Here is a 10442-nt window from a genome sequence, read left to right as displayed (position 1 = left end):
CAGAGAGTGAGAGTTTACCCTGACACGCCCGTCCATCTCCAGAGAAGCCCGGCAGACAGGAGCAGACGTAAGACGAGTCTCCCGTGTAGCTGCATCTGGAGCGCTCCGGAGCGTCGCAGTCGTGCGTTCCTCTCTGACAGTGATCCACGGGACGCTCCGTCTCTGCAAGAGGAACAAGAAATAAGCTGAAACACCGTTCACAAGTGCTTTGGTCACAGAGATGCGTGTCTCAAAAACACAGACTCCTACCGACGCACGTCCGTCCATCGCTGGCGAACTGAAAACCGTCCAGACACTCACAGCGGAAAGATCCCGGCTGGTTGTTGCAGATGCTGTACGGACCGCAGATCTGAGGGCTTTCTGAACACTCGTCAACATCTGAGAATCCAGGAGAGAAAATTCTTATGTTAACACAGGAAACAGATCAATACAGGCTTTTATTTTGAAGTTTTTTATTAAAGGAGACTCAGGGAAGGAGGCAAATGTTGTAGAAATACTTCACAATTTACAGTCTACATTATTTATTTTTTTCAGATTTTTTATTTTATTTTATTTTCCATTCTAACATTTTACAGTTTTGCTTAAGTTTTGGATTTGTTTAAATATTTAAATAAAATATAAAATATTTGTCTATATAAAAACTTTATAGACATATTTAAAATAAAAATAAAAAAATAGATATAGATATATTTTTAAAAATAAAAATAATTTTAAAAAATGGCAAAATCACAACGAAATTACTAGAACTTTAACTAAAATTAAAGTGAAAACAAAAAATATAAAAAATAAATACTAATAAATAAAAAAGGATTAACAACTATATAAACAAATTTTAAAAAATAAATAAAATTATATAGACAAATTTAAAAATAAAAAATGGCAAAAGCACAACAAAATTACTACAACTTTAACTAAAAATAAAGTGAACAGAGAAAATACAAAAATGAAATACTAATAAATAAACCTGAATAAACACTATATAGACAAATTTAAAATAAAAGAAAGAAAGAACAAAAAAACTACAGATATATATTTTTTAAATTATAAAAATAAAAAATCACAACAAAATGACTAGAACTTCAACTAAAAGTGAAAACAGAAAATACAAAAAAAAATACTAATAAATAAAAATGAAAAAAGCTATATAGACAAATTTAAAAGAAAGAAAGAAAACACTATACAGACATATTTTTAAAAAATAATTTAAAAAAGAAATTGCAAAAATCACAACAAAATTACTACAAATTAAAAAAAAAATGAAAACAGAAAATACCCCAAAAATAAACACGAATAAATAAAATTAATAAAATCTATATAGAAAAATTGAAAATAAAAGAAAGAAAAACTATATAGGCATATTTTTAAAAAATGATAAAAACATTTGCAAAATCACAACAAAACTTTAAAATTAAAGTGAAAACAGAAAATGCAAAAAAAGCAATAAATAAAAATTTATAAAAACCATATATCCAAATTAAAAATAAAATGAAAGAAAGAAAGAAAAAACTATAGACATATTTTTAAAAATAATAAAAAATGGGAAAATTACAACAAAATTTCTAGAACTTTAACTAAAATAAGTAGAAAATAAATAAAAATTAATAAAAACTATATAGACAAATTTAAAATATATAGACATATTTTTAAAAAATGGCAAAAGCACAATAAAATTACTACAGCTTCAACTAAAATTAAAGTGAAAACAGAAAATACAAAAATTAAATACTAATAAATAAAACTAAAGTATCTTTTTTTTTCTTTCATTTGATATTGGGTTGAAATATGACCTGAACATGTTCTATTTTAGATTCACCTATTAACAATGAATAATAAATAATACTACAAAATAAATACATGTTATTATTTAAAATAAATGTTTATTATAAAGTGCATTAATAATTCTGTTTCTGTGTTTATTAACAAAGACAAGACCCAGATTTTCTCCAAGAGGGGGACAAACTGTGGACCAAACCATGCATGAATCCCAGGAGGAAAAAAATGTTTTCTTTACCCTAAATTCTAGGTTTTCCCAAAGAGAGGAAACATCCCATGAATTAACTGCTGTATATACAGTCACGAGTCTCTTCCGCTGCATGTTTGTATTGTATCATCGACCCGTCTGTGAACCACGAGCTTCTTTGAACTCAAATTAAATTATAATATAATTTCTACAGCCAGAGAACAACTCGCAGAGTAACTCAACGCAGATGTTTGAACACAAAACATAATCTGTAAAGGAGGATCTTACCGTAACAAACCCGTCCGTCGCCGGTGAATCCAGCAGCGCATTCGCAGGTGAACTCCTTTCCTTGAGCGGGACGGCAGACGGCGTTAGTGTCGCATCCGTGTCTCCCGGTGAAACAGGGATTCTGCTCCGGGATTCCACCTGGAAAACATGCGAGTCTGCGTTTATTTTTAACATAATGCACATTAATATGAAACCACATTAAAATGCATTACACGCATTACATGCATCATTTATTATACAAATGACTATAAAAAAGAAAAAAAACTATATAGACATATAAAAAAAAGAGAAAATCACAACAAAATTACTAGAACTTCAACTAAAATATATATATATTAAATATAAAATAAATAAATGTATATTAATAATAATAATAATAAAAAAAAAAAAATATATATATATATATATATATATATATATATATATATATATATATATTAATAAAATAAAAAATATTAAAAACTATATTGACAAATTTAAAAGAAAAACTATATAGACATATTTTAAAAAATAAATAAAAATGGAAAAAAATACTAGAACTTCAACTAAAATTACAGTGAAAAAAAAAATATATATATTAATAAAATAAAAACTATATAGACAAATTTAAAAGAAAGAAAATAAAGAACAAACTATATAGACATTTAAAAAAATTACTAGAACTTCAACTAAAATTGAAGTGAAAAAATATATATATTAATATTTTTTTTTAAATAAAAACTATATAGATAAATTTAAAAGAAAGAAAAAACTATATCGACTATATTTAAAAAATAAAAATGGGAAAATCACAACAAAAATTTAAAACAAAAGAAATACAATATATATATATATATATATATATATATTAATAAAATAAAAAATAATAAAACTAAATAGGCAAATTTAAAAGAAAGAAAAAAAAACAGACATTAAAAACTAAAAATGTGAAAATCACAACAAAATAACTAGAACTTCAACTAAAACTAAATTTAAACAAAAAAATATATATATATTAATAAAAAAATTATAAAAACTATATAGACAAATTTGAAAGAAAGAAAACCTATATAGACATATTTAAAAAAATAACAAAAATAGGAAAATCACAACAAAATCACTAGAACTTCAACTAAAATTAAATAGAAAACAAAATAATAATAATAATAAATAAACCCAAATTTATAATAAATGAAAGATAGAAAAAATTAACTAAATAATCAATTAATAAAAACTATATAGACAAACTTAAGAACAATTATATAGACCTATTTTTTTTTTTTAAATGGGAAAAGCACAACAAAATTACTAGAACTTCAGCTAACATTAAACTGAAAACAAAATAAATGAATAAATAAATAAACCCAAATTTATATTAAATGAAAGAACGAATAAATAAATAAATTAATTAATCAATTAATAAAAAAATAATAAAAAACTATATAGACAAAGAAAGAAAGAAAGAAAGACTATAGACATATTTAAAAAAAAGTAATAAAAATGGCAAAAGCACAACATGATTACAGCTTCAACTAAAATTAAAAAAGTGAAAACAGAAAATACAAAAATTAAATAATATAGATGACACAAAACTTAACTACTTAAACTTGTGAATACGGAAAATACAAAGTTTAAATTTGCAATGATACACTCACTACTACACCAAATTACTTTAAAAATAGAAAAAACTATATAGACATAAAAAAATTACCAGAACGTCAACTAAAATTAAAGTGAAAAAATGTATAATATTAATAAAATAAAAATTTATATAAACTATATAGACAAATTTAAATGAGAAAAAAAACTTTAAAGTTAAAAAAATTTAAATGGGAAAATTTAGAGAATAAAGTCAAAATCACAAAAAAATAATAAAGACAAAATATTTTGAGAAGAAAGTCTTAATATTTTAACTTTATTCTCGTAATTTCAGCTTGATTCGTAAAATTTTACGTAATCTTAGGATTTTTTTTTTTTTTTTTTACGTGGCACTAAAACACTGTCGTAGAAAATCAACCCATCCAACACGAGCTGCAGGAATCAGAATTAACTCTCAAACTGTACTTTGATGTCACACAGCGATCAGTGTGTTTAGTGAAAAACACTATACAATAATGACTTGATATGCTTCAAAAAGAAGCACATTTGAGCCTGTCACATCTTACAACTGTGGACTGATCTTAATAACCACCAACATGCGGGTTATAGCTCCTGCTGACAGACGTTTGTCCTGAACAAGAGACGGTCGAACCTCCAGATGTACGTTACAGCACAGATGTTAGCGCTCTTCAGCTGTGGATTTAACTCGGATCGGCTTACATTAACCGGCACAAACACTCGGACAACCTTTAACCCACAGCACACATAAACATCAGCGGGAGACTGAGTTATATGTTTCTACTGAGATACATGAACTTTACTAGTAAACAACATGCTCTACCGCTCCATTTTTGGGGTCACTAAGATTTCTTTTTAAAGAAATTAATACTACTATTCATCAAAGATGCATCAAAGTGATCAAAAGCGAGAGTATAGACAAGATTCTGTTTCAAATAAATGACCGTTTTCACAAAAATATTGTGCAGCGCAATTGTTTTCAACACTGATAATAATCAGAAATGTTTCTTGAGCTTTTCTGAAGGAGGATAATTAATTAGAATCATTAAAAAAAACATTTGAATACATTTACATTTAAATAAATAATTTTAAAATAAAATGGCTAATAAAAATGAATAAAACTATTATTTTGTAACATTAACCATGTCTAAAAAAAAGCTAAATAAAAACCTATAAAATGCACAATTAAAATTAACGATTTTAAAATGATTAAAAAATGCTTACTAAAAATCAATACAATTATAATTTTGTAACATTAAAAATAAATTATAATTTAAATAACAGCTAGCTAATAAAAACCCATTTATATCCAATTAAAATGAACAATTTTAAAATAACGATTATAAAATAATAGACAAAATAAAATACTAAAAATGTATAAAACTATAATTTAAATAATAGCTAAAAAAAACATAATATACTGAATTAAAATGAATGATATACAATAATATGTGAAATAAAATTAATAAAACTGTAAATTTGTCAAAAAATTTTTTTTTATAATTTTTTAAATTTATAAACCCTAAATGTCCAATTAAAATAAATTATTTTTAAATAACAATCATAACAAAATTCTTACTAAAAATGTGTAAAAATATACATTGCTAAGATATAAAATAATTAAAAAAACTAAATAATAGTTAAATAAAAAAAAACACAAAATGCACAATTAAAATGAACGCTTTTCAAATAATAGATAAAGATATAAAAATAAAAATGAATAAAACTGTAAATTTGTAAGATTAAGAAAAATAGAATTGAAAAATAAAAGCTAAATACAAACCCATAAAATTTCCAATTAAAATTAAACATTTTGAAGTAATATTTTTTATCATTTGAAATAATAAAAAATACAAAATTTGTAATAATCAAAATAATTTATAATTTAAATAATGCCCAAATAGAAACCTAAAAAATGCAAGATTAAAATGAACTATTTAAAAATAAAAATAAAATGCTTACTAAAAATGTATTAAATCATAGAAATGTACAATTGAAAATAATTTATAATTTAAATAATAGCTAAATAAATAAATAAAAACTAAATAAAACGCTTGTAAAAATTAATAAAATCATAGAAATGTACAATTAAAAATAGTTTATAATTTAAATAATAGCTAAATAAATAAATAAAAACTAAATAAAACGCTTGTTAAAAATTTATAAAATCATAGAAATGTACAATTAAAAATAGTTTATAATTTAAATAATAGCTAAATAAATAAATAAAAACTAAATAAAACGCTTGTTAAAAATTTATAAAATCATAGAAATGTACAATTAAAAATAGTTTATAATTTAAATAATAGCTAAATAAATAAATAAAAACTAAATAAAACGCTTGTTAAAAATTTATAAAATCATAGAAATGTACAATTAAAAATAGTTTATAATTTAAATAATAGCTAAATAAATAAATAAAAACGCTTATTAAAAATGTATAAAATCATAGAAATGTACAATTAAAAATAGTTTATAATTTAAATAATAGCTAAATAAATAAATAAAAACTAAATAAAACGCTTGTTAAAAATGTAAAAATCATAGAAATGTACAATTAAAATAAATAAAAAATAGTGTACCACTAAAGACTGGAGTAATGATGCTGAAAAAATCAGCTTTTCATCAGAAGAATAAATTACATTTCACCTTATATTTACATTAAAAAATGCTATTTGAAATTGTAATATTATTTTTTAATTTTTTACTGTATTTTTAATCAAATAAACACAGCCTTGGTGAACAAAAGAGACTTCTTTTAAAAACATTAGCAACTCTTACCAACCCCAAACTTTTAAACAGAGGCGTGTGAGTCATTATCCAACATATACACGAGCAAACCCAGTGTTTAGTCGCTCTGTGGTGTATTTTAGTATTCACTGGGTTGTGAATGTTGACACGTTTGCTGTAGTTCTGGTTTGTGAGCGTGAGTTTTCCTTACTGTGGACGGAGCCGATCTTGTTGCTCGTGGCGAAGCGGATCAGCTGATTGCCGGAGTCGTACATGACGAAGATCTGGTCGACGCTCAGCTGTTGGCTCGCCGGAACAGAGCTCATGAGCTCCTCGTGTGGACAGCTCTGGAACTTGATGTTCTGGGTCCACAAGTAGCTGTGAGAGCGAACGCTACCGTCGGGCATGCTAACGCTGTAGTCCCGCCGCGAGGAGGACGTGATCACTGTGAACATCAGAACATAGACATGCAAAATACTTTACACATGTGTTACTGTGGCAGCAACAAACCGCCAAACTCAACCAGATAAAAACATCTGTCGAGACGAACTTTAGGTTGGCTGGAGGAAGCCTAGCTTGTAAGTTTAAAGCAGCTGTAAAAGCTTTGAACTTTATATAAATAAATTAGATGATTAGCATGTGTGATTAGAATGTAGTTACCATGATTCTAACATTTTTTCAGCACGTTTAGCATTTTTCTAGCATGATTAGCAAGTTTCTAACATAATTAGCATGTTAGCACTAGCCTGATTAATACTAGCATGTTTTTAACATTAATAACAAGCATATTTCTAACATGATTAGCAAATTTTTAGCATGTTTCTAACATGATTAGCCAATTTTTAGCATGTTTCTAACATGATTAGCAAATTTTTAGCATGTTTCTAGCATGATCAGCAAGTTGCTAACACGTTTCTAACATGTTTCTAGTCTGACTATCAAGTTGTTAACATGTTCCTAGCATGATTAGCAAGTTGCTAACACGTTTCTAACATGTTTCTAGCCTGACTAACAAGTTGCTAGCATGTTCCTAGCATGATTAGCAAGTTGCTAACACGTTTCTAACATGTTTCTAGTCTGACTATCAAGTTGCTAGCATGTTTCTAGCATGATTAGCAAGTTGTCAAACATGTTTCTAGCTTGATTAGCAAGTTGCTAACATGTTTTTATCATTATTAACAAGTTGCTAACATGTTTCTAACATGTTTCTAGCCTGACTAACAAGTTGCTAGTATGTTCCTATCATGATTAACAAGTTGCTAACATGTCTCTAGCTGACTATCAAGTTGCTAGCATGTTCCTACAATGATTAGCAAGTTGCTAGCATGTTCCTAGCATGATTAGCAAGTTTCTAGCATTTTTCTAACATGTTTCTAGCCTGACTAGCAAGTTGCTAGCATGTTTCTAGCATGATTAGCAAGTTGCTAGCATGTTGCTAACATGTTTCTAGCCTGGCTAGCAAGTTTGTAACATGTTTCTAGTACGATTAGCAAGTTACTAGCATTACATTAGCATGACTGACAAGTTAGTAGCAGGTTGCTAGCATGATTCTAGTTTATAGGCTTGGCTAGATCGTTAGATATTGGCTAGATATCATCTTGTGGATTATATGTAAATGTCTTTTATGTGAAATATCTTATTCAGGTCAGTACTTAATAAACAATAACATGCATTTAATATGATTGCTCTTATTTTGCTAAAGTAATGAACATTCGTCAGATTCTGAAAGTGTCTTATAGTTGACTGACGGTTGCTGGAGTATTGGTAAATCTGGTTGTAGGGCTGGATCTGAACCGTTGCTCCTGGAGGGACCTCAGGGATCCTGCCGTCCAGTGTAGTGCTGATCAGCAGATGATCGTGTTCATCGATGCCACTGAACTCCTGTCTGATGGTCAGCCGCTCGTTCCCGGGTTGGAAGACCACCTCTGCCTGCCGTGTGAAAACCCCTCCTGCCGAGGTTAGACAAATGTTTTTTAAAACACATAATCATCATTAGATAATTATTTAAAGGTGACAAGAATGTCTTTTTACAACGTTCTACTAACCTTTTTACCGAAAAAAATAACATTAAAATAAAGTTCATTAAGTACAAATAACATAAGGACGTTCCAAAAATCTTAGATGTCAAATTTTTCTTGCAAAAATGCAGTTCAGTCGACTTAAAAAAGTTTAGTCAACTTGAAATGTTAAGTTTTGTTATTTGAGTTGATTCAACTTAACATTATAAGGCAGCTAGGTAACTTACCCTGCTTTTAAACAAAGCTTTAAAACCCAAGTTTAACAAACCAATTTTTTAAGTCAACTCAAATATCTAAGTTGTCACTTAGAAACTAGAACCACTAGATGGCAGAAAAATGTGAATATATCTCGAGACAAAGGTCTTCTTAATGATTTTCAGTTTGGTTTAAGATAATTAAAGGAACAGTTTTTAAATAATGAAAGAATATGTAGAAGTACGGTATCTGGGGTAAAAAGCACCTCTGCTGTTCACTGTAAAAAAACAATTTGTTGAGTCAACTTAAAATTATTTGTTACCTGGCTGAAATTTTAAGTTCAGTCGACTCAAAAATGTTTAGTCAACTTGAAATGTTAAGTTTTGTTATTTGAGTTGATTCAACTTAAAATTTTAAGGCAGCTAGGTAACCTGCCCATCTTTTAAACCCAAGTTTAACAAAAAAAAAAATTTAAGTCAACTGAAATATCTAAGTTGTCACTTAGAAACCAGAACCACTAGATGGCAGAAAAATGTGAATATCTTGAGACAAAGGTCTTCTTAATGATTTTCAGTTTTGTTTAAGATAATTAAAGAAACAGTTTTTAAATAATGAAAGAATATGTAGAAGTATGGTTTCTGGGGTAAAAAGCACCTCTGCTGTTTACTGTAAAAAACAATTTGTTGAGTCAACTTAAAATAATTTGTTACCTGGCTGCCTTAAAATTAAATTTAAAATTAAAGTTCAGTCAACTTAAAAAACTTTCGTCAACTTGAAATGTTAAGTTGTACTAAGTGACAATTTTACGTTGAGTCAACTCAAATATCAAATATATCAATTATAAGTTGTCACTTAGTACAACTTAACATTTCAAGTTGACTAAACTTTTTTGAGTTGACTGAACATAAAATTTTAAGGCATCCAGGTAACTTTCCCCACCAATTTTGTTAAGTCAACAGGGTAACAAATTATTTTAAGTTAACAAATAGTCTGTTTTTTTACACTGTTGGGGCTAAAAGGCACAATAATTATAATAAAAGGCTGACTTTTCTATTTGTTTACACGTCATTGTTAGATTCAGATGGAAAATACTATATATTATGTTGGGTGTCCATCCTAAAGATAATCTCAATGTTTAGAATGAAATCATCATATTCAAAAACATGCTATTAATCATATGTGACCCTGGACCACAAAACCAGTCTTAAGTCGCTGGGGTATATTTGTAGCAATAGCCAAAAATACATTGCATGGGTCAAAATTTTAGATTTTTCTTTTATGCCAAAAATCATTGAGAAATTAAGTAAAGTTCATGTTCCATGAAGATTTTTTGTAAAATTCCTACTGTAAATGTATCAAAATGTAATTTTTGATTTGTAATATGCATTGTTAAGAACCTAATTTGGACAACTTTAAAGGTGATTTTCTCAGTCTTTTTGATTTTTTTTTGCATCCTCAGATTTCTGATTTCAAATAGATGTATCTCAGTCAAATATTGTCCTATCCTAACAAACTATACATCAATAGAAAGCTTATTTATTGAGCTTTCATATGATGTATAAATCTCATGTTTTGTCAAATTTAACCTTATGACTGGTTTTGTGGTCCAGGGTCACATATAATATATATATATATATAGTTGTTACTACTGTAAA

General features: G+C 27.2%; 1 protein-coding gene across 1 annotated transcript in view; it reads right to left on the bottom strand.

Moving 5' to 3' along the window:
* LOC141294285 (nidogen-1-like) overlaps positions 1-10442 on the bottom strand; it is a 63547-nt gene that overhangs the window by 24674 nt on the left and 28431 nt on the right. The window contains exons 7-11 of the mRNA XM_073826359.1: positions 8323-8523; positions 6786-7019; positions 2249-2386; positions 250-378; positions 19-162 (exon numbers count right to left, since the gene is read on the bottom strand). Coding sequence (XP_073682460.1) covers positions 19-162; positions 250-378; positions 2249-2386; positions 6786-7019; positions 8323-8523 — 846 coding nt within the window. The remainder of the gene's footprint in view (positions 1-18; positions 163-249; positions 379-2248; positions 2387-6785; positions 7020-8322; positions 8524-10442) is intronic.

This window comes from Garra rufa, chromosome 20, assembly GCF_049309525.1.
Source record: "Garra rufa chromosome 20, GarRuf1.0, whole genome shotgun sequence".
Lineage (NCBI taxonomy): Eukaryota > Metazoa > Chordata > Actinopteri > Cypriniformes > Cyprinidae > Garra > Garra rufa.
This window is presented reverse-complemented; position numbering and strand designations above follow the sequence as displayed.